Genomic DNA, 26,458 nt, shown 5'->3' with positions numbered 1-26,458 from the left:
CCAGCATTGAGAGATGCCCGCGGTGGACCATCTCCACGCTGTTATCACACAAGCCTTTAAAGAGGCGACTGCACATTTACAAAAGGCTAAGGATAAATACAAGAAGGATGCTGATCAACACAGGAGTGAAGCACCGCAATACTAAGTAGGGGACCAAGTATGGTTAGCCACCAAGTACTTACCACTCAAGGGAACACAGACTTTTAACCCCAGGTATTTGGGACCTTATTCTATTAAGGCTATAATTAACCCAGTGGCCGTCAAGTTGGACCTGCCTGGTCATATGCGTGTTCATCCTGTTTTTCACGTGTCTCTTTTGAAGGCTGTGCAACCAGGAACTAGGCTAACCACCCCACCTGAACCTATCCTCATAGACGGAGAACCCGAATTCGAAGTCAAGAATATCTTGGACTCTAAAAGGGTGAGATCAAAACTCTTCTATCTCATTGATTGGAAAGGTTATGGTCCACAAGAGAGATCTTGGGAGCCTAGTGACCATGTGCATGCACCTCAATTAGTGAAAAGGTTCCACCAAGAATTTCCAGACAAACCTAGGCCGAGAGGGAGAACAGCTTTAGGAGGGGCCTTGAGGGGGAGTGCTGTCACGATGCCTGCCCCCGGAAAGCCAGACCAGGCCCAGCAACCCCGCAAGCAGGCATCATGCCACTTGAAGCATGCCCAAAAACCCCAGTTAGAGACTATTTGGCTACAGTCCTGGTGCCTATGGCGCCAGGCTCATAAGAATAAAGTCAGTCCTGGCGCCATGGGCGCCAGGCTCATTACAGAAAAACTTACCTGATGCAGACCATGCTGCATACCTACCTGATGCAGACCATGCTGCACGAAGCCACAAGCCAAGTGAGGCTTAGAGGGACTATTTTACCTCAGGGACTCCTTTCCTCTTGGGTGGTTTTGTGGAAGAATACTTACCTGGAACTTCTTCCAAGGCTATTTAAGCCACACCCAGACAGCCACACGTGCTTCGCGTTATTCTGCGTGCTGCAGCGTAACACTCACCGTGTCTTCAGCAGCTCCAGTCTTCAGCCACACCCGCTTCAGCCCTGGAACACCAGGAACAAGAAAAGGAGACGAAGAAGAGTTCCGAACAAAACCCTTACCTGAATCCTTGATCCAGCACATCGTCGATCTGGAAGAGAGAAGCCTTCACAGGTGCGTTGCCACGCACCTCGCAGCGCCACGCTGAACTCACCATCCGGGGCTGCATTCCTTTACTCCATCGCAAACCCAGCATCTCCAGGCCATTCTTCAACACCTGGGGGAGACAAGAACAAATAGGTGAGCAAGGGCAATACAAACCACCCCCAAAGACTTACCTGATTACCACAGGGGGGTACTCACCTCATCTCGGGTCGGCAAAGTCAATCCTGCATCACCGCCGCACCCGGCCCCTAAGGGGAAAACAAGGACAATACAACCTACCCCCAAAGACTTACCTGATTACCACAGGGGGTGCTCACCTCATCTCGGGTCGGCGCAGTCAATTCTGCATCACCGCCGCACCCCGGCACCTAAGGGTAAAAACAAGGACAATACAACCTAACCCCAAAGACTTACCTGATTTACCACAGGGGGGTACTCATCTCATTTCAGGTCGGCGCAGTTAATTCTGCATTATCGCTGTACCACAATAGACTTACCAGGATCTTACCAATTGCCACTTGGAACTCTTCTAGTGGTTTAAATCTGCAACCTGCAAGGAATCTGGTAGAGTTAAGATCAGACTTTTGTACTCTTACGAACGATTGGACTTTAGAGTCAATACTGGAACTCGCCGATTCCTCCACGCCAGTGAAGTAACTGGTCGTCTACGCGCCCCTGCGCTCGACGCAGGATGGAGAGCTCATCTTTCCAAATCATCAGGTGAGATTAAGAGGGGACTTCAGGAGTGTTCTGTGGGCAGACAAGGGGAGTGGGAAGGCGGGTTAACGCTCAGATTACGGGAGGTTAATTCCGCTTCTCCATTGCCGAAAGTTATTCGTACGAGTCCAACAAACGAAGCTAAGTGGGTCTGTCCAGTCTGTCATCTCGGCTCTACGTGTTACTCTGGTGGAAGCAACAGTGGGCCAGTCCAGATCGACACCCCCGTAGGAATCAGGTGAGCGTAACAGCAGCACAGCACAAGACACAGCAGGAGGTGCTGAAACAGACACAGTTCAAGGTCTATGTGCGCAAATCATCTTCCCTGGTGATGCCGTGTTGGTAAAGAACCACATGAGGAAAAAGGTGGGACGAGCCGATATTCAACGGCCCTTTCATCGTAGAGGACTGCACTCTGTCAGCCGTTAAATTGCAAGGCAAGTGAGCATGGATCTTCCTTAATGACATTAAAACCTATATCGGTGAGATCCCTCTAGCTGCACCCCACCGCGAAGAAATCACAGACAACAGCGAAGAACCTCAGCACGTGCAGACGAGATCCATGACGAGGAAGAAGGAGGCATGAGCAGCAAAGCCAAGACAAAAGAACTCTGGTTGAAAATTGTGGCCTTAAACTGGACATTTCCTCTAAGCAAAAAAGGGGATAAGGACATAATGGACACTCTGTGCATCTTAGTTGCAGGGTAAAGAAGAGAATTGCGCATCTAAGCCACTACGCACTGATAATACGAACGTTTGAATCAAGCCGCACTTAAGCATTGTTGATAAACAAGACTCTGATAGACAGTAAACAAGGACTATTCATTAAGAGCTTAACACAGTAACCTGAAGCAACCAGCACCAAGACTTTGTTTTACAGAATTTATGGTATCCCCCAGCAGAAATATCACACAGGATATGCTGTCCTGTTTCCACTTAGTACTAGAAATGTATCTGTCACTTGTAGGGAGAGTAACCAGTGTCACGGACTTTATTCAAGATCCTGCCAACAAGAAAGTAATATGGAAACTGCTGACTGTCCTCGCGGAGGCCTTCGCCGAGTTGCCCGAGTACCGTGATAAGGACACAAATGCTTCCACCACCGGCGATCCTAGATGAACTCACGTACACACTTTTCTTTCGTATCATAGAGGAGTGCCCAGCACTCGTTGGGAGAACCACGGATATGCTTTCATACATCAGAGATCCAAGAAACACTGAACATTTGAACCAACTGTGGATCAAGCTAAACTACGTGGTCACAATCCACGCAGCAGGAAAGTGTAAGGACTGTTCACATCAAAAGAAAGGCCTGTGATCCAGAACCCAGCCAAGCAGGACAAATGTCCTTGTCACCCGAGGACAGCCAACTGGCTCACAATGTTCTGTTCCGCCTAGTCACTGACTATCCAGAAATGGTAGGAAGGCCTGCAGAAGTTGATGTCATCACCTTCCTCAGAGATCCAGCTAATGTCGCACACATGGGAACACTCCTCCATGGAATAATGCTCCTAGTGGAGCTGTCCAACTTTCAAAGAGAGTACCTAAGGAGATTCCAGTGAAACCTCCCGCCGAGGAACAGATCCAAGGTACAGAGACACAGTTCTTCATCTTTCTGCCATGGGACAGATCGAGAAGAGCAGAGACGGGAACTTCACCATTTTGTTTTTATTTTTATTTTTATTTTTTATTTTTTATTTTTTATTTTTTATTTTTTATTTTTTATTTTTTTATTTTTGGTTTGATTTTTGAGTGATACCATTTTTCCCTTTTTTCCGCATTTGAATAGGTTCCAGCATGTCCTCAGGACTGAAGCAGATTCGGGGAGTGCATTGAGAACTTACCTATTTTAAATATGCATAATGAATGTGATTTACCAAAGGTGTTAGTCTAATCTTTTTCCATAGTCCTTTAAAAGAACTATTTCACATAACCAGAGACAATCGTCAACCGCGAGAGGGGGACACTCGAGAAGCACTTGACAATTTAGGATACAAAACTTTTGAGAAACAAGAACGGAGTAAGTGAAAAGAATTAAACACTGACAATTGATTCATGATTGAAATGGGGGCCCAGAACAGTAAATTGGTCCTCCCGCAAAAAGAGGGGCGCCCCCGCTTCCCGGGAAGAAAATGCTGCCAGCTGTCTTACCGATTGATCATGTGTATATGCATAGTAATCATCATTATTTTTCTGTCATTAACAATAAGAACTGCATTTTTCATTGGTGCACGAAGCGTCCCAATTTCAGTGCACCCACCGGTACGCATAAGGTACGCATGAATCCCACAAAATCACCTAGACCCTATGTAGTTATTCCAGTCCCAAGAAAACCTGATGGTAAGGTGAACAAACTAAAGTTGAATGCAATTAGCAGTGATTCATATACACTTTAGGTAATGAATGAAGAGAAAAGCTGGAGACAGGTTCAGCACGAAATGAATGAAAACGTAGCACTGACTACTACACGCACCCACACACTGAATGTGCACAAACCAGGGCAGGTGTCAATGGCTACAGAACCTCGAAAGATGGCAACGGAGAGTACGAGACTGCCTACCGAACAAGCAGTCCCAGAAAGTAGTGGAAGAAACCAAGAAGAATCAAGCGGAAGACCAATTAAAGAAAATATAGCAAAAGCCCTCAAGAAGACAGAAGCGGCTGCGAGAAAATGTACTGCAAAGACACAAATGCTGATAGACCAGTTGTTCCCGTTTGTAGCTAGAGTGAAGAAACTACATGAGGAACTGAAAAATAGAACCACAGAAACTGTAATGTCAAGCACACTAGTTCCAACACAAGGATCAAGCACCAGGCCCACGATGCGGCCAAATGTTGGACAGATGGTAAACAGGGGGTGGTTAAAGGAGCTATACGAGAGAATACAAGAGGAGAAGAAGAGAATCGCATAACCTCCTCCTACCACAGCGATACAGATAATGAAGCCTGCCCCACCGACAAACATGCTTGAGAGATCCCCAACATGGAAAAGCCACACAGACGCATTTAGGGTGGTTATAGCTAACTACAGAAAGACACTAAGAATCAAGAGAAGCCCACATGAAGACAACAATGAACTGAACGATTACCTGGATAGCACAGCACATCTAGGAAACAACATCTGGTACCAACACATGAAGGAGGTCGGAAGAAGAAAAGCTGAAGGGGAATGCTTCATCTGTGCACTTTTACCGTACAGCATGGGAAAATCCAAGATCTTTGTGGCTGTAGAAATCGATGTCCCTACAGCACACTGTATGTCACACATAACAATGTGCAACACTAGAGGACAATTTATGGGGAGAGATGCCTCATTGATATGGGCAACTGAAACAGAGTATCCCGATGAAGACTGTTACGTCCAGGATATCAAGACAAGAAACAGAGCGCATACTAAGAATCACGTAATCAGGTACGAGAAGCCTGAAGTTAAAGGATCAGGAACAAGATGGGAAATAAACCCAAGGCTGAACGTCCAAGGAAAGACTGCAGAAGAGGCTAAAATTTGGAAGAATAGAGGCTAAATGCAGATCTGGGGAACAGTGGTTTCCCCAAATGGATGGGAAGAAGGAGTGATAACCTGCTGAGCCTGGATGGTCCTTGGAGCCTGCCAAGAAGCAATAGAGAACTCACAGAGGTTATGCAAACCTCTATGGCCGAAATTGGTAAAGCTGCTGACATGGGTCGAAGACAGAGGAGGACCCTTGCAAATAGTACCACTGGAAAGCCCGAAATTGTGCTTCAGAAACAACGGCACAAGGAAGATGAGGGAGAATCAAAACTGCGGACAAATCTGTGAAGCTCCCGGAATGACTCACGGGACCACAGTAATTATGGATCACTACTGGGCGTGTGGATCCAAGGCATATATAAGACTACCGAAAAACTGGGGAGGCACATGCACACTAGTGAATGTCCATGTTCCTGCACTAGTGATCCCAAAAAGTGACTTGAGTATTGACAGTTTCCAGAAAGCAGATGCTCACCTGAGGAAGAAGAGGTCTGTGGAACTGGTATCCCGAATAAAGAGAGAGAACTACTTTTCTGCCAAATCAGAAGAAGCATCCAATCCCATATGAACACAGGCTGTTTAGCCTCACCTCGTCACTATTCACAACAATACTCTTGCCACACATCCAAGTTGGAGAAAATACTAAATTGTTGCAGATAACAAGATGGGAGTTATTGCAGACCATCAACACCACCTTAAAGGGATTCAACGCGATCAAAGAAGAACTAAGAGCAATCCAATTGATGACCCTCCATAATACATATGTACTTGACATGATCACAGCGATGGATGGAGGTGTTTGCGCAAAAATCTAAGAATTACGTTGCACATTTATACCTTCACGGAACCCTAAGAGAAGCCATAAGTATGCTAACAAACCTAAAGAACCAGATGATCAACAAAACCGACGAGGTGGATGATGACAGCTGGTTTGGAGCACTATTCTCATGGGTCCCACATTGGATGGCAGATATCTTCAAGTTTACTGGTAATGATACTGCTAGCATTCTGTGTTATCAAGATAATCATCACACAATGCCAGAAAACTGCAAAGAAAGCCATTGGGATGAAAATCATGGTCGATGTTGAACCAGCATGGAAGCCCAGGGACTTGACTGATGAAGAAATAAGAAACTTTGTGAAGGCCAGCAAATTTGCGCCAGAAGGAACAAAGTTTGCGTATCCCAGAAAACAAAGAAAGTATGAAGGAAAATGGGTCTATTGCAGCCCAAATGGACAATGCCAACTAATGACCTGGAACAAAGACGAACATATAAAAACAGCAGGAAGTTTGAAAGGAGTATTAAAGATATGGACTCCAAAGACACACACGTTCACACCATCATGTACTAACCCAGAAGACGATGAACAAGATACAGAAGAACCAAGTAAGACAAATCCAAAGGAGGAAGCAGAAGTGGTTGATGAACCGACCAGAGGGGGGAGTGTAGAGGAGGCCCCAGGCATGGCATACACCCCAGCCCCACAGTTTGAGGTACCAGGAACATACTCGCCAAAGTACGTGATGTATGAGGAACAATTGAACCAACAGAGAGCTGCACTGGGCCTATGCCCAGTGCCCATCAGAAGAGCAACACCTGTTTAAGTGCCTATAACCAGACAACCATGGACAGCTCTGTACCCTCTGAGGCAACCGTACCAGCAGCTTGCACGAAGTGAAGACTACTTACAGACTGTCTCCGAACAGACCCAAAGAGCCATAATGGAAGACAAATGGTGACTACATAAGAGCCCAGGCAGTCGTACAGATGAACATAAACGACAAGCAAAAAGGATGACACACAAGTCGAAAAGTTATGAATAATGATGCAACAGACGTAAAAGAAGAAACAACGTTGCAGCACGAAGAAACATAACCATGAAGTGAGATGAAAATGTGCAACTAAGAAGTGCCTGTAAATAGGCTTGGAACGGAAGAAGCCAAGGAAACGGTACTGCTTGCAATGCTTAGTAGAAGAATAGAGCGGCAAGTGCCAATTATACATCTACCTCAATGAAGAAGAGTATACAAGTGTAAAGGCAGAATTAAGCCCAGGTTGCAAGAGGCTAACAAGGCCAAGATTCATATTCCAGCCAAAGCCAAAGGAAAGAGCAGAATCGAAACTCAGTAAGAAGCAGCTCATGCCTGGGAATTCCAGGTCAACCTAAGGAAGGGAGGAGAGCGGCAACCTTGAAGAATCGAAACTTCAGAGCATACCTGCCAGCCAGTGAAGGTCGAGATAAAGAGGCCCCAGGCAGGTGGCGAGGCTAAGGAAGAATTAAATACACAAAAAGAAAGGAAAATGAAGCATATTCACGGTGAACAGACACGTGACCAGCCAAGGGCGAAGAGGTACCAACGTCTGATGTCACCCAAAACCCGAGGATGCCATAACTTTCCCTGATAAGAAGCTACAGTTTCAAGGCCATCCTCAGCCAACTAGTTGACACATAGCCCTAAAAGTACTGTTTGATGGAAGGGGGGCAGGGTGAATCTTGGGGCACTTCGCATCTGGGTGTCCATTCTGCATGCTACTAATTAAAATGGAGATTTATGCCTAGGGGTGTAACCCACCCAATCACAATGGACCTAATAATCTAGGGTCCTATAGCTTGTAGAACCACTTAGACATTGTACTTGTAGTGACGTCTATCACGAGTGATGTAGAGGGATGGGCGTAGATGCCCACCCGATAAGAGTTATCCAATCCTCACGCTCTGTTACCATGTACAGATATAATACCTATAGTAAAGTTACCTTTTCCAACCAATAGAAGTGCATGACAAACTTTGAGTGTTACACGTCAATGATGACGAGTTTTTGGTATAAAAGTTATTGCTTGTAAGAAGTTCGAGGGAATTGAAGCGAGACAGGCGATCGCAAACACTGCTGATTTCCATTTGTTTCCCCGTTTTTTGTACTTGTCATTAAACGGACTTCCCTTTGCCAAACTATTGAGTTGTCCTTATTGAATTGTGTCAGAGTAAGAGAATCCTGCACCCCATCCTCCTCAAGGTGCAGATATCTTGTTTTACAGGTACTCGAGGGTGAGCTCTGACCTATGGGCCCGTCAGAGGACGTTCCGCCTTCTTATACAATGGGTCTGCTGTACCCAAAATGGACAATGTAATTACCTGACCTAGAGTATGGATGAACACATCAAACAGTGGGCACCCTGAGGAAGGTGATGAAGATATGGACACCGAAGAGACATTTCTTCAAGAGAAAATACAAGGACACTAAGAGAATTAAGGAGGTGGTCGAGGACTTGACCAGAGAGGGGAATGTAGAGGAGTAAGTGTGTACATCTGCAGGAGATCCCGCCCACCTACCTCCCCTGTATTGGAGACATGAGATTGTGCCGTGCCTAACACTAGCCATAATACCAGTACCACAGCAAGTGTTTCGAAGAAGGTACCCATTGAGACAACCCTACCGAATGTACCCTCGACGTGATGATAACCTACGGGAGGAAAAATCTGAAGGAGTATGAAAAGAAGCTAAACGGGTGAATGGATGACATCATAAAGAAGTGTTCACGATATCTCAAGATAAAGTACTATGACAAGGTAGGAGTCCTATAGGACAAGGATGAGGCAAGAGATCAAATGAACTATCGACATAGACAAGAAGAAAACTGCGCAATAAATAAGATGTTGAAGAAGACAGAAGTTCAATGCATGTACAGATGCTGAAACTCAAGATAAATTAAGTCGTCATAGAATCTAGCTATAATTAGTTAATAGAATGCAGGCAAAGCCGCCATTGTACAGAAACTAGACATTAGTTTCATGAATTTACTAAGCCACAACCCATGAAGCGGGAATGGAAAAATGTGTTGCAGCAAGAATAATAGACTCATGGAGCTGCATGGCAAGGCTGTCTGGCCTGGAGTCAAGACGGAAGCAACTGAGGTCAGCTTTCTATTCTGGAAACGAGTGAGCATGCAGAGGATGAATCTTCTCTTGTTAAGGTGCAAGAAAGAACACCAACGAGGCCAAGTTTTAATTCATTTGAAAACCTGCAAAATGGCCCAGATACTTGGTCTCCTGTCACGTGAGCCAAGGATAGAAATAGAGTTCGAACTAGAGTCCCAGACACGATAATTAGTGCCCTCACTCCTGTGCATTCCCAAAGATGAGAAATACTCTACAAGGCTAAGTACAACGACAATTTCTTGACAGAAGGCATCAGCGATGAGAGATCTTGGGCTAATTGGGAGGTGGGGTAGTTTCATGCCCTATCTCCTAGCACCTGGGTCTGGGCTTACGTGCAGCTAAATTAACCAAATTTTCCAGACATGGCACAAGCATGCCAACCAATTGTATTAGTCAATATAAGGCTGGACCTTATAGGTAGAAGACCAATGAGAAACTGTGTATCTAAGGTTTCTGAAATGACATGTTTGTAGAGGTAGGACAAAAAGTGGTTGTTCCTAAACGATTTAGGAACTCCCGTCCCCTGCACATTGTCTGATATCTGCAAAGCAGATCAAACATTTTTGTGTCTTTTTGTTATACTGAATTTCATATCACACAGTTCAATAGACAATTAAATAGGTGGAGCAGTCACAATGAATAACAAGCTCACAAAATTTATATAGACAACAAACATAATATTTATTGTACAATATCTTTGGGCCCGACGCGTTTCAAGTATAGATTCTTCTTCAGGGGCAAAACCATATTTCACAATTCATAATTCAATTTCTAGAAAAAAGTAGAGAAGGGTACAACTTAGTATTTTGCATATAATTCATACAAACTTTCAAAACATTAAATCATAGATATGATTTGAAACATTGTCAAGAGATCTCTGGGATAGTACCTAACACCTCCGTTTAGTATAAGTCCAGTCAGATAAGTGGTATCTCTAACCAACACGAGAAGGTTAAATGATAAGTGGGCAACTGAAAAACTACTATATTTTCAAAAAAACAAACAAAACACTTTTAAGAAAATAAATCTAAAAAAATGTATATTATTATCTACAATTATGGCATAATCCATTCATATCGGTAGTGTGCCACTTACTAACTATGGAGTAGGCATAGTTGCAAAAACATCTACGGTGTCCATGGATGGTGGGTGCTTTAGGGAGGTAGTTTGTGTATCCACAATTAGTTTCCCACAAGGATTCCGGCTAGCAGTACGTGGACTGAGTCAGAAAGGGGTAAGCAGTACGCGCTAGTACATAGATCTGTATATAAGTAAGAGAAAGAAAAATAATAGTAGGAGATAAATAATAGTAAATAAGTTCCAGGTCTCAAGAGTGTCAATGGACCCATAGGTCACTTGCTAGATACAATGTGAATCCTTCAGCGAGCGAATCGTGGCGAACATCATCCCGAACAAGGAGGATGTTGTTCGTTCATGATTCTGCTCATTATGTACTGAGAGTACTGCTGACGTATGAGTGAGCATGCGTGGTAGCAGAGCGATCGCTACGCATGCGTTAGCAAGAAGTTGCAGGTAATTGGTGCGCGTCATGTGTCTGACGACACAGGGAACCCGGCGTCAGAATAACTTGAAAACAAAGGAAAGCACGCATGCGCGTGACTAGTGCATGGCAAAAAAACGCCTGAAAGTTACTGTCTATTTTGTAGTAGGCAAGTAAGTGGCCATGATCCATGAAAAGTGATGAAAATTTAGAGAGGAAGAACGCGGACCAGACAAAGTGGTTTTTTGAAGGAAAAGATGGTTAAGTCAGACCGTCCTCTGCTAGTCAGTACCTTATTCAGTACATTGATATAATTCAACACAAATGATATTATAGGCATTGATATAATGTACATATAGCTCCATATTTTGCAGAATTTACCATCAGAATTCTGACATACATTGGGTAATTACATGACATAGTTTTTCAAAAGGTGACTTTACAATCATTTGAATACCCCTCAAATTCATAAAATATTAGCAATAGAACTCATCAACATCATCCTTTTTAATAACTATTTCAGATTTGATGGTCAATTCTTCCTACAAACTTCAGATACCTCTATGGGATCACCAGTCGCACCTTCCTATGCAAATGTTTTCATGTATTATTTTGAGCATACCCATGTTCTAAATGAAACCAGGTGGAAAGATAAGATCAAAAGTTGGTATAGATATATCGACGATATCTTTGGAATCTGGAGAGGCACCGAGGATGAACTCAACACCTTTTGGGAATACCTTAACAAATGCAATGAGAGAATCCAGTTCACAATGGACATTGGTAAACCCAGTGTAAACTTCTTGGATGTCACTATTGAAATAACTAACACAGGACTCAGAACACAGTTATACAGGAAACCCACTGATGTGAACAGTACCTTACACTTTCAAAGTTTTCATCCTAAACACCTGAAAGAAAATTTACCATACAGGCAACTCCTCAGGTTCAAGCGAATAACTTCAGAGGTTGACAGACTACAGGATGAATATTCCACTATGAAAGCAAGGTTCAAAGACAGAAAATTTCCAGAAAATTTGATCAACAAAGCAATACTCAGAACAGAAGCACAAAGTTGTGAAAACCTACTGGATCCTAAGACCAGAAATGAAAACAGGAATCTTATTCATTCATTAAAATACTCTAGCCAAAGTTTTCAGGTCAAACGGATAATCCACAAGAATTGGGATATAATTAAAACAGACCCACAACTGAACCGACTTTTTCCAGAACCCCCGATGCTTGCGTACAAGAGGGGCAAAAACTTTCGTGACAGTCTGATCAGAGCAGAAAAACGAAAAACAGACAACCAAACCTTTTTGGCCAAACCTAAAAAAGGAACTTACCCGTGCCTAAATTGCCAACACTGTTCAAATGTGATTAAAGGAGACCACATTCGACATGGAAACACAGGGAAGAAAATTCCACTAAAACAATTTGCTACTTGTGATTCTAAAAACGTGATTTATGCTCTGCGTTGTCCCTGTGGAAAATACTACGTAGGGAAATCCACCTGGAAAGCCAAGGAACGTTGGACTGAACATAAGTCAAATATCCAAACCAAAAACCTCAAATCCCCAGTGTATAGACATTTCAGAGATCATCAACATACAGTGGCACAAATGAGAATGCTAATACTCAAAGTAATACATCCACTTTCCAGAGGTGGGGACTTACAAAAACTACTATCCGAGAGAGAACTCCATTGGATACACTGCCTTGATTCACTTGCCCCTCTTGGCATGAACAAAGACTACTACCTCGGCCCCTATTTATGAAGACCACATTGACCATTTCTTGGTTATAAACCACATTTTCACTCTGTGACCTATGAATTTTCCATGAAGGTGGTTTCATTGTGTTTACATGTGCACATATGGTTGAAATGTAATTTTTCAAAAGAAATATATATGGTATTAAGGATTGGTTTGACACCACAACATCCTCCTTTTTTAAGTTTTTAGGGGTACTCAAATGATTGTAAAGTCACCTTTTGAAAAACTATGTCATATTATTACGCAATGTATGTCAGCATTCTGATGGTAAATTCTGCAAAATATGGAGCTATATGTACATTATATCAATGCCTATAATATCATTTGTGTTGAATTATATCAATGTACTGAATGAGTTACTGACTAGCAGAGGACGGTCTGACTTAACCATCTTTTCCTTCAAAAAACCACTTTGTCTGGTCCGCGTTCTTCCTCTCTAAATTTTCATTACTTTTCATGGATCATGGCCACTTACTTGCCTACTACAAAATAGACAGTAACTTTCAGGTGGTTTTTTGCCACACACTAGTCACACGCATGCGCGCTTTCCTTTGTTTTCAAGTTGTTCTGACGTCAGGTTCTCCGTGTCGTCAGACACATGACGCGCACTAATTACCTGCAACTTCTTGCTAACGCATGCGTAGCGATCGTTCTGCTACCACGCATGCTCACTCATACGTCAGCAGTACTCTCAGTACATAATGAGCAGAATCATGAACGAACAACATCCTACTTGTTCGGGATGATGTTCGCCACGATTCGCTCGCTGAAGGATTCACATTGTATCTAGTAAGTGACCTATGGGTCCATTGACACTCTTGAGACCTGGAACTTATTTACTATTATTTATCTCCTACTATTCTTTTTCTTTCTCTTAATTATATACAGATCTATGTACTAGCGCGTACTGCTTACCCCTTTCTTACTCAGTCCACGTACTGCTAGCCGGAATCCTTGTGGGAAACTAATTGTGGATACATATAGTTTATGTATCCACAATTAGTTTCCCACACAAACTACCTCCCTAAAGCACCCGCCATCCATGGACACCCTAGATGTTTTTGCAACTATGCCTACTCCATAGTTGGTAAGTGGCACACTACCGATATGCATGGATTATGCCATAATTGTAGATAATAATGTACATTTTTTTAGATTTTTTAATTATTTTTTTAAGTGTTTTGTTTGTTTTTTTGAAAATAGAGTAGTTTTTCAGTTGCCCACTTATCATTTAACCTTCTCGTGTTGGTTAGAGATACCACTTATCTGACTGGACTTATACTAAACTGAGTTATTAGGTACTATCCCAGAGATCTCTTGACAATGTTTCAAATCATATCTATGATTTAATGTTTTGAAAGTTTGTATGAATTATATGCAAAATACTAAGTTGTACCTTCTCTACTTTTTTCTAGAAATTGAATTATGAATTGTGAAATATGTTTTTGCCCCTGAAGAAGAGTCTATACTCGAAACGCGTCGGGCCCAAAGATATTGTACAATAAATATTATGTTTGTTGTCTATATACATTTTGTGAGCTTGTTATTCATTGTGACTGCTCCACCTATTTAATTGTCTATTGAACTGTGTGTTATGAAATTCAGTATAACAAAAAAACACGAACATTTTTGATCTGCTTTGCAGATATCAGACAGTGTGCGGGGGACGGGAGTTCCTAAATCGTTTAGGATCAACCACTTTTTGTCCTCCATTTTTCCAACCTAGTTGCCAAGGTTGAGTCTTTTCTTCCCCGCACCTCAAGCTATCTCTAATTCTATAAAGGTTATTCTAAAATTCCCTGAACTCTTTTGTTAAATTATAGGTGTGCCCCGTGTTTTTGCCCATTTTCTTAATGTTTGTAGAGGTAGCCATACGTTGTCCACCTGATAATGAACAGCCAATAACAAACCTAGCTGCTATAGAAAAGTATTTGTAGATATCTTCCTTAACCAGTCCCAACCCTTGATAGGTTTTTCACTATTGCCACATAGTATGATGTCACTTGACGTATTTTTCATAGAAAAAACATATTTTGTGTAAAGATCATTGAGAGACGGAGCTTATGTCCGTTGAATTTCGTTGTGACGTCCCTGTTTTATATAATTGTTAATAAAAACAGTACATTGCCATCTACCTGAGTTGGTACTGTTATTCGCACTCAGAATTACTCTGATGTTATCTTATCCATTCTATGCACGTTCCAAAGGGCCATAAGCTCATGCACGTCATGGCTTCACTTTACACCTTAAAACTTTGTTAAACCCTCAATTGCTCTTTGATATCTTGTTGCTCATCTTCCTTTATTAAGAAAGTGGAAGTACACCTATTTTGTAGATAGTTCTAAAAATGTACTTCCAGGCCAGATTACAATATGTTTGCACAAACACACAAATGGCTCTGGGCCCCTGCAAGACACTGCACTTCCTTTTGCACATGTGCAAATCACTTTTGCTGCTGACTCATCACCTGGACTGTGCAAAGATGCAGTGATGATTTTAGCAGGAATTGTAAAGATTAGTTATATTTTAATGAATATTAGCTAATGCTTCTGGACCTTTCTGCGGCCTTCGATCTGGTGGACCTCTCTTTACTAGTGTCGTGATTCTGGGAGGTGACCCATTGTTCCACTCAAGCCTCCAGTTGGAGATCCTCCTTTTTAGGACCCCGGACTGTGAAGGTATCAGTTGGTGAGGAGCACTCTAAGCCTGTTATCCAAACATGTGGTGTACCACAGGGCTCTTGCTTGTCCCCTATTCTGTTAAACTTTTATATTCAGCCTTTTCTTGATTTGTTAGATGCCCTAGGTGCCCGGTATACAAATTATGCTGATGACACTCGGGTCGTTCTCAAGCTTAGTGGTCAATATGAGCAAGAGCTGATTGCCATAAACAACATCTGTAATGCTATTAAGGCATGGATGGCACGCAATTCATTAGCACTTAAGTTCAACAAAATGGAACTCTTGATTGTTGCCTCTAAAGCACGCTTGAACAAATTAGCTCCTGAATGCTCTAGCTTTTGCATTGCGGGCAATATCATTGCTGTCTCCAAGAAAGTCGAGTCCTTGGGGGTGATTCTTGACGAGAAACTTTCTATGTGACCACGTCTCTTACATTCATCTTCATGTGGTCTCATCAACAAACGTATAAATGACATTTGTCCTTCCTTACTGTTGAGAATTGTGCTCTGCTTGCCACAGCACTTGTCAATTCAAGACTGGATGACTGTAACAGCGTGCAGGCAGGTGCTACAGTTCTCAGCATTCAGGCCCTGCAGGTGACCCAGAATAATGCTGTTCGAGCAATTCAAGCCCTGTCTCGGCGTGCGCATGTCTCTGACGCCAGGAGAGCCTTGCATTGGCTACCGATTAAGCATAGGATCACACATAAGATCCTGACCCTGGCCTTCAAATGCCATTCTAAAAACGGCCAGATTATCTCACCAATCGTGTTAAGCCTTATACCAACACAAGGAACCTCCGTTCCTCTACAGCGCCTACCTTCATTTGGCCTAGATGCAAACAGGCTTGCTTTAGAGGGACCTCTTTCGACGTCCAGGCTCCCCTACAATGGAATCTTCTTTCTACTCCTATACGCCTTGTTGTCAATCTACCTTCTTTTAAGAAGGATATAAAAACCCATCTGTTTAACTTTAATCCAGATTAATCTGTGACTTGTCCTCTTATTGCTTGTTTTATCCGCTGATGATCCTTCTGCTCCTTCTTCTTTTGGTGTTCGTCCTGTCTTGTCTTAAGTGTGCACTGTGAGGCCTATGGGCGTGTCGCGTTTTATACACATTAAAATAAATACATAAAATAATAATTTTAGTAATAATTTTAGGATGGGATATAAATTATCTGATTAATATTGATTATTTTGAAAACTCTAATGTATGAGATAAAATATGTCGTTTTGTGAAGGAATTGATTGTGTATATATGACATTTTCGTTTGTATTACTATTGTGTAAAGTTCGGAATGAACTCACCACATTAATAATAATAAATACAAATAAAAAATAACATGTGTAAATCACTCTTGCACCAATATTGGATAGTCCAGTCCCAGGTTGGTTGCCTTTAATTCATAAAAAGATTTATCACAAAGGGATGTCTTGTTCATGCTGCACTCTTACTGTACCTCAGTTGACAGAGCTTATTTACGCTAAATAACATTTCTCCCAAAGCAGCAGTAGGGCACCCTGCCTGATCCTCCAAATAAGAGCACATTTCAGTGTTGGTGACAAAGGGCCTCATTCCGAGTTGGGCGGTAAGGGATAAAGGACACCGGTAAGGAGACCGGTGCTGGTAAAACCTTACCACCCAATTCCGAGGTCCCTTAGAGGGAGCCGCAAAGAACATGTGGTCTGACCACACATCCTTTACGGGTCCCACTAAAGGACCAGGGCGCTAATAACTGGCCTGCTACTCGCAGGCCCGTTATTAGAGCCTTCCCCATGAATGGGGAATGGTTGGTTAAATAGGGATTTACCGGGTCCTCCACGGTCGGAATGACCTGGTAAGTCCCCATTTAACCATACCAGACCCAGACCTGGTTTGGGGGGCAGCCATGGTGCTAATAGCACCATGGCTACCACTCAACTCGGAATGACCCCCAAAGTGTTCAGCCGTCATTATCCAGGTTTCCGTTAGTGAACAGCTACGGTCGAAAATGTCAGAACAATTTTCGCTCATTAAAATAAGACTGCTACCACTCACACAGCCACTTGCTAAACCATGTCACTTACGCTTCTATATCCTCCATTATCCCCAAAACGCCATAAATTGGAGGGCACTGTAACCCATGCCATTTTATATACTGTAATATTTATTCGTTCTGTTTGATGTGTTGCCTAGCAGCTTGAAACTAGCCTTGAACTGGTAATAAGTTTGCGCTCAATAAATCATATTACTACTAGTGAGGTATAATAAAAAAATACAAACATTGTACATTCCTGTATTTCTCATGCTCCATTATCTACACCACCATTCAACCGAAGTCTATGTTTTAATCTGTGACTATATTTATCATTTTAGAACAATATTGGATGAGAAAAAGCTTCTTGAGTTTGCTAAACTGGGCTGTTACCTGGAGTATGATCTTTTCGGGACGGAAATGCTGAATTACCACTTCAACCCAAATGTGGATATGCCCTGTGACAATGACAGAATCAACAGGTACTTCTAAAATGTGGATTCCCCGAGTACCCTCACATGTTCTGTTGGCTATAAACCAGTGATTGAGATGTGTTCCTTTGGGTCCTATGTCATACCAGCACCAGGTTTTTTTTAATAGAGTTTTTTTAATTTGGGGGGTGCCCCCCAACTCCCTGCCACACAGTTATTTATTGCCTATTCCCCCCTATCCCTTATATCCTTTTACCCCCTCACTACCCCATATTTTTCTATTATGTTTTTCGGCCAGAAATCGGTGGCAAAACACTCTGAATGAACGTTGTACCTTTCTTTACTTAATACGTATGATTTCCTATAAATAAGTCAATGGCACGTGGAAACGATATGGGCAAAGACGATGCAAATTCTGAATGGAAGGTCCTCGTTTCTGATTTATGTGCCGCAAATTTACTTTTAATAGAAATGGATCTCGATCTAATGTCTCTCAACCAATGTGCTACAACATTAACAGGCCTATTCATGGAATTTTGTGCGCTGAAAATTCCTGCGTAAGCGCGCAAAAGCATGCAAATCACAGCACAAGTGCGAAAATCACAGCGAAACTCACGCACAGCTGTTCATGGAAGTCCGTGCGCGTGTAAATCCATGGATGCGTGCTAAAATCCTGTGTGGCGCACGCTGGCGCACACGTCTTCAAACAGCGTGCGCTACGTGCACAGCGAAAGCGCACATAGCGAAGCGCACACAACAAAAGTAGGCGTAACACAGGGCGTGTAACACGCGGAATGGGGAACAACGTGTGAAAATGTGGGCGTCACAGGGGAAGTACAGGAGGCAAATGCGCGGAACGCCCACACATGTGCCTACAACACGTATTCATGGAATCGAACGGGCTAACGAGTGCGCCAAAAAAGACACGCTAATCCGGAAACACGTACGACAGCAGGAAGCAGGCGTACATGGAACCGCTCAGCATAAAAGTGCGCGCAAACAACAAACAAGCTCAGACACCAAGATGAATATACCGTTCCTCGCAGCAGTGGTCGTGGGATACCGCAGGAGGAGGATGAGGATAGTCAGGCCCAGAATTTTTACACCCAGAACCAGCCTTTTTGGGATGCCTGATGACCAGGTGTATGGGAGGTACAGGTTTCCACCTCACATAATACTCGACCTGGTGAGTGAGTGGGAGGATGACCTCAAATCACCCACCCTGTGCTCCCAAGCACTGAGCCCCTTGGAAAAGGTGCTCAATGTACTGCACTTCTTGGCCACTGGTTCATTTCAGCGGACTACTGCCATAGTGGGGGGGTCTCACAGGCCACGCAGTCATGCTGCCTGCAGCAGGTGTTGGCCATCATGACTGCATGCCCATCAGTCCGCAGGCACATATACCTGCCCAGAACACCTGCAGAAAGGCAGGCTGTCGTCCAGGATTTTTACGGGGTGGCACACTTCCCCAAAGTGCTAGGTGCCATTGACTGCACCCATGTGGCTCTACGTCCTCCCAGGGCAACTGAGCACATCTACAGAAACCGCAAGCACTGGCATTCCATCAGCGTGTAGGTAGTATGTGATGCCAAGGGAATCATCACCTCAGTATAGGCCAACCATCCAGGGTCCACCCATGACAGTTTCATTTACAGAATGTCAACCCTAAACCGGGACCTAGAAGCTGGGCGGCATGGCGATACATGGCTGCTTGGTGAGTATAAATGCCCCTGCACATGCATGCATGTCAAATACTGAGTAATGTCACAACCTCACTAATGATACCCATCATAACCTCCCCAGGGGACAGTGCCTACCCACTGAGCACCCACATGATGATGCCAATTCGGAACCCCACCACACCACCCGAGGTAAGATACAACACAGCCCATATTGCAACCCAGGGCATAGTGGAGCGCACATTCGGAGTGCTCAAGTCTCGGTTTCGCTCCCTTGACCGCTCTGGTGGGCAGCTGCTATACACGCCCCCAGTAGTGTGCAGGATCATAGTGGCAGCATGTGTCCTGCACAACGTTGCAACACGCCAGGGCCTGCCCATGGACATGGTGGTGCCCCCACATCCCCAACCACAAGCACGGCCGCTGCGCATGGGAGGGGAAAGGGCACGTGGTGAGGCAGCCCTACGCAGCTGGTGGCTAATTACTTCACCTAAAATTACACCCCTGTGGAGTGCACACAGCCCTGGCACATACTAGCTGACAATCAATGATGATGACATAAGGGACAGTCAACTGTCACAACCATACCAGTCTGAGATTGGTCACCTGGAATTGTTACATTGTGTGCGTCCCTACCTGCCGAAAGACAACCAATGCTGTGTCACAAAAAAACACATATTTATGCTGCATGAATGACTATCCCCTTGCAAAATACAACATGAAAATAGAGCCATGTCAACCAACCCCTCCCCAGCTCCGCCACCCAACACACCATGGCATGTCATGCAATGTGAAAGCAAACAAAGCAATGCACAAGACCTGACACAATTGTTACAAAGTGCACTGTCCCAAATGGAAACTGCCAACAGACAATATGCTCCCAGTAATCAATAACAAACAGCACACATGAACAAATACTTACCACCAACACAATACAGCAACACACCATGAAACATTGCTAAGTCAAAGTAGTGGTAGTCTTACAGCCTGAATAAGCCAGCACATCGACCCCTTCCAACTGTAGTGTTGCTGCCACGCAAATGTGTCAGTGTACTGCATACAACATGAACTCCATCCCCAAAGGAGACGGCCTTGTGAAGACATGAGGAAGGAACCTGCAAATTAGGAGGAAGACATGGATGCACAAGCACATATCAATACACCATGCAGTGTACAATATAACAACAATACCCACTAGGGATGTACACACAGTATTGACTACAGACTGCCCACACAGCTCATGGGAGCCCAATGTCACTGTGTAAGTCAATGTCACTTGGTCACACCGTTTGCAAGCCGATGGAAACGGGAAGCAGGAGGGGTGTGTGCGTCACAAACCCAGGCATCTAACCCAAACTCAGGACAAGCCTGCATGTGCCCAGCCGGAATACAGTGGATGCCCACGGGAGCCACACAAGGCAACACACTGTAAAAAAAAAAAAAAAAAAAAAAAATGGCCATGTGGGGGCCAGGGAGGGGGAGGCCACCCAGGAGGTTCGAGGACAGGGTGCACACCAACACCCACCTGCGTGGATGTTGCAAACAAAATAATACCTCCATGGGCACGCGGGTCTGGAAGGTCTGATTCTGGAGGATTAAAGTGCAGAGATCCCCATGCAGCACATCACGGGTTGCCTGCACTTCTGCAGGCATGGCCTCGCGGGATGCCCGGATCTCCTCACGTGTTGCCTGCAGCTCAGCTGAGAGTGAACGTGTGAGCTGCTCCAGCTGCTGTTCTGTCCTAACATTTCGGGAAGCCTCAAGTTCAAGCAGACTCTGCCTGAGGTTATGGAGTTCCATCCTCAGGGCTTCCATGTGGCCCTGTGACTCTAGTGATATGGATTCGCACAGAGTCTCCAGTGCCGCCCGTCGGTCCCTGTTGGATGCCAACATGTCTTGCCTGTGTGATTTGCAAATGGAGTCTGTTGCCTGCTGTTGTTGCTCCATCTGCCTTTCAGGGGGGATAATGGAAGTGGCCACCCTCTCCACTGCCTGAGCCATCATTTCTACTGATGCTGCCTGTTGGGTTGCCATACCGTACATGGAGTTTTCCCATACAGTATTGCCAGGTGGCACACGGCCATCGCATCGGCGAGCACCACACCTGTTTGGGGCAAGGCGATCTGCACCTTGCTGTGCTGGCACTGCCTGAGGCTGCAGGACTGCATTCCCCCTCTGATCTGCTGGCCCAGGAACAGGATCAGATGCTGTGGAGTGTGACCCTGCATCCGTAACCGCCAAAGGCAGACCTACCAACACTGACATCCCCATAGAGGGTTCCACCCTTGGTCCAGGTGGGTTGGACAGAACAGAATCCCTGCCAGAAGCACTGACCTGCGACAGCACATAAGTCTCATCATCTGACTCAGCACCTGAATAGAGGTCTGGGGAGCTGCACCCAGAGGCACCCTCGACAGTATGGTCTGCAGTACCAAAGTGTTTTCACACGCCACGTCCCCCACTGGTGCCTGGTCGTGGCTGAGAATCCTCCTGGGTCTGCACCATCTCCTGAACCTCACCAGCATCAAGTGCGTCGTCACCTGCAAAAACATGAAACACAAGAAATGGAAACAGGCATGAGCACCATAGCACACACATAGGCCTGACAAGACAGAGATCCTGTACATGGTTAACACATGTCCCACATGACTATAACCCTGGCATGCATGCACTGTCAATGATTCTGCAGGGGAGTCAAAAAGACAGACAATGAGGACACCAAGATGGAAAAGCAACACATTTGCAGCATGTCGTGTAGCACTGGCATCACACATCAGCCTGTGAGTGGCATGTCCAATACACATACATGACACATGCCAGCACACAGATGTCATGTAGCATAGCCATGGTAAATTAGACAACTACAGCGATATGTCAGTGAATGAGTACTGTCACACATCCATGTCACATGGACATGATGAGAAGATTAATGTAGAATAGTGCTGCAAAATATGCATGTGCCGCACAGCATCACATCCAGTGTACAATTAGACAGTGATTGTAGGCAGATGTGCACATCAATGGTTGGTCACTTCAACATGACAGGAAACAACTATCATGTTCCACATGCAAACAGGCCCTAAAATAAATTTCAGCAGGCCAATACTCCCTCGCCCTGAATGGTTTAAACATTCACATAACCAGGTAACTAAAGTGGCACAATGTGGGGTGTAAACAATGACAGAAGCATGTCACATATGTGGCATTAGGGATGAAAAAAGCATATGAAAAATGGGATAATCTAAACAATCAGCCTGAATGAACACAGAAAAAATCAGAATAATGTTGCTGCAAGATGATAGTTCAAGTGCAACAGCAGTAATGTGGGGCTAATTGGCTACTGTGGGCAGAAGGGATACTGTCATGGCCAAATCAAAGGCAGATGAATGGATTGGGGGAAGCACATGGGTGACCGATTACACTCAGGAGTACACACCCTCACCTGGCACTCAATCAGAACCCGTCACCCAAACAACATACACATGGATTACACACACATGCATGGGTACTCACCGGACAATGCCTCGTAATCAGGTAGCTCTCCCACGCCTTGGATCTGTTCCTCTGTGACGAAGGTCCCAGCAATAGACTCATGTTCAGTGAGTTTGTTGTCCTCTGGTGGAGACCCACCGCCAGTCACCAGAGAAGTGGCATGATTTGCGGCCAGCTTGTTCTTTGCTCTGCGTTTCAGGTCATTCCACCGCTTGTAGCAATCATCAGCTGTGCACCTCACAAATCCAAGGGCACTTATGCGGTCCGCGATGGTCTGCCAGTGTGTCCTACGTTGACCAGGTGTGGTCTTGCACCCTGCAGTCACCACCATTTTGCGGCTATGTGCCGACACATAGGTCACAAGTGCATCAAGTTCGAAGTCATTAAAGCTAGACTTCCTTGATGTGCCGGACTGTGTAGCTGTGTCTGGGGTCTCAGCCTGTAGTGCCAGAGCACCCTTCTTCCTCTTTTTCAAATGTGGAGCAGAGTCTGAGTGGCTTGCGCCGCTCTGGTCATTAGAGGCAAAAGCGCAGGTGGACTGGGTACTGGGAGTGTGCGAAGGCACAATGACCATAGGGCTTGGTGCAGGCAGTGGCTGAAGTGTGATGTTGGCAGGGGCAACGTCAGTTTGATGGACCAGGACCGACACTGTCCCAGCTGGGAAACTCAGAGCTGGGGTGGATAGAGCTGCAGCTGCCCCTGCAGCCTCCCCACCCTGCCTACTTGGGGCAGCAGATGATATTGCTGCCCCAGATCCAGGTGGCCTGGTGACACCAACTTGCACTGGCACACGTGGCTTAGACTTGCTGACCTGGAAGTCAGCCTGGGAGTCATCCTGTGCCGGGTCAGGTGCCACAATGGGCTGGTCCAACAAGGGCTGAGCTGGGATGGTGTCAGCCACGTTTCCCTCAACCATGGAGGGGGAGCATGGGTGTCCCTGATTGGTCCTCCACACAGGGGGGTCTAGGGGCACCCTGCAAATCCTGGCCACGTCCCCTATCGCGCCTACCACACCCACCTTTTGGAGGTCGGCCACCTTTGCCTCCCTTACCGCTTGGTCACCTCCCAACCATGGCACTGATGTTGTTGTGCGTATGGGAGTTGCAGTAAACAATTGTCCTGGGCAATTGGGGGTGAAAGGGGTAGGGTACTAGATGGAATTCGTACCCTAGTGCTCTAGCAAGGCTGTCTGTGACCCCTGGGGGAAGATGACGGGTCATGCAATGCACAGGCACCCCGAAAACAAAAAGTAACATGCACGCAACCCCTCATAGACCCTGCGTGGAAAAATTAACCTGCACTATGCTGTGGCACCCAGAAACACAAAAATAAGCATACGCGTGTTACACGCAGCCTACAATGACCTCTGAAGGGGTACGCAACACACGGGGCAGGCACAGTTGGTAAATGCGTGCGCGACTCACCTTCTGCCTGGAAAAAGAATGTGAGAAAAACGCGACAAAAGAAGAAGTGAACGCTGTTTGAGGAAACGGGCCCAAAAACAAAAATGAACGCTGTCAGTGGTAACAGGGAGTACGAACTTGAAACGCTGTGAAGTAAGCGCGTGTGAACCGACAAGAAGTGCAGAATTCACCCACTCGCTCTCCACGAAAAGCACATAAAAGGAAATGGGGTCCTACACGTACCTTTTAAAGCAGCCCACACGTACAGCATCACTTACGCGTGTACACGCTAAGGCCCTTTCCTCCAATTACATGAGCCTTTCCTCCAATTACACGAGCTGACACTCGGACGTGCAGTTTTTGGAAGTGTACGATGAACATGCACCCATGTTGATGGAAACGCCCGCGTGCGGCACGTCACTTAAGCGCGTAGGCCCTTTCCTCGGATTACACGCATTCACAAGCGGACGTGCAGTTTTTCATGCGCGCTGAACCACTATGCCCACGTCACGAGGGAAACGCCCGTGCGAGTCACGTCACAGAAGCGCTTACGCGCTAAGGGCCTTTGGTCCAATGAAACCGCATACGTGTGCTGACGCGCTTACGCGCAAAGGGCCTTTCCTTGAATTACACACTGACGTGCAAGATTTTCACGTGCCAAATCACTCCGTATCAAGCTGGCCACGCAACAACACACAGAAGACCACGCTCCTGCCCAGAAGGCCGAATTACTGCCCCCAAGAGCCCCGAGCACGCTCCCACCTGCCATCTGCTGCTGCCTGCCTGCCTGCTGCCCACGTGCCCTGGTATTTGGTGCCTGCACATCAGCCAGGGTTCCAGTTGCTGTGTCCTCCCCTGCTGGAACAGAAGACTCCTGACTGGGATACCATCGCTCCACAGCCCATCCCCAGGGCCCAGTTGCCCACCCACGCCTGCCTCGGGGTTCGCCATGTCGGGGCAAACACCATCTGAGACCACTGGCGACCCCCAGCCAGAGAGGCAGAGGGCCACCAGCTTCAGTGTGAAGGAAGTTGGTTTTCTGGTGGAGCACGTCCTGGGGCAGCGTAGTGGTTGCCATCAACGCGGAGGGGGTGGCAACCCGTGACATCAAGCACGTCAAGAAGCGCTGGGAGGACTTCAGGTCCAGGACCCTTCACAAGACCCGGCGCCTTGCGGAGGGGGTGCGAGTCAGCATGAGTGACATCCAGATGAGGATCCTGGAACACGTATGCCCAGCACTCCACGCCCAGATCCTTCGGAGGAAGACCCGTCTGGAGTTGAGCGGTAAGTGGCCAAGCACTGTTGTGTGAGCAGGGCATGTTGCAGTGTGCTGGTAGTCTGATACTTGCCTGTATGTGTGACATGGGCCATGTATGGATGTGTGTGTGCAGGGACATCATGTTCATGCATGTGAGACCAGTAATGTGCGAACCACATGGTTGGTGCATGAATTCCAATGCAACATGGGGAGCTGTATGGCAAATGCACACATGAAAGCATGCCAGTGTCTGTTCTTGCACATGGTGGGGGTGTGAGGGATGGGTGCTGCTGTTATGTACATGTATGGTGCACATGTGTGTGTGTCTGAGAAGTGTGTCTGTGACTTTGATACGCCATGGATTCATGACACATGTCCGTGATGATGTGTACATTCACTCATGCAGTGCGGTCACTGTTGTATGCACTGTGTCTATCCAATGTGTCTGTGGTGTACAAGGCATGATGCATGACCCTCCGGTGATGTGTGTGCATGGGATCAGTGTGATCCATGATGCATGTGAGTTTGAAGGCAACATTTGGATTAATAGAGGCCCTTGTACATGGATGCTGATGTTGATTGCAGGCGCCGTGCCTGTTTATGCATGTGCGTTGTGTGCATTCACCCATGTGTTGTGGAGGGACAGGATGGAAGTGACGTTAGACACTGCCACTCATGTGTTATTGCTTCCTGTCTAGTCGAATATTGTACTGTAACCCGATGCTTGTGTTCTATGTCTCCTTCTACGCAGCGTCAAGTGAAGAAGAGGGCGGAGACGGCGCTGTGGAGCCAAGCGGCAGGGATGCCTCCACTGGGTGGCGACGCAAGGCCCAGCCACCCTCCCAGGACTTGCCATCATCCGGGACCGAGGGGGCTGGTGCCGCGTCTGCCACTACG

The 26,458-nt window shown here is 45.7% G+C and overlaps 1 protein-coding gene across 2 annotated transcripts in view; it reads left to right on the top strand.

The window, feature by feature from the left end:
• The window catches only part of PTER (phosphotriesterase related), a 367,105-nt gene that overhangs the window by 274,679 nt on the left and 65,968 nt on the right, over positions 1-26,458 (top strand). For both annotated transcript variants that reach the window (XM_069648356.1, XM_069648357.1), the window contains one exon: positions 17,640-17,780. In XM_069648356.1, coding sequence (XP_069504457.1) covers positions 17,640-17,780 — 141 coding nt within the window. The remainder of the gene's footprint in view (positions 1-17,639; positions 17,781-26,458) is intronic.

Source organism: Ambystoma mexicanum, chromosome 2q (assembly GCF_040938575.1).
Source record: "Ambystoma mexicanum isolate Mex_15411 chromosome 2q, UKY_AmexF1_1, whole genome shotgun sequence".
In the NCBI taxonomy this organism is placed as follows: Eukaryota; Metazoa; Chordata; class Amphibia; order Caudata; family Ambystomatidae; genus Ambystoma; species Ambystoma mexicanum.
This window is presented reverse-complemented; position numbering and strand designations above follow the sequence as displayed.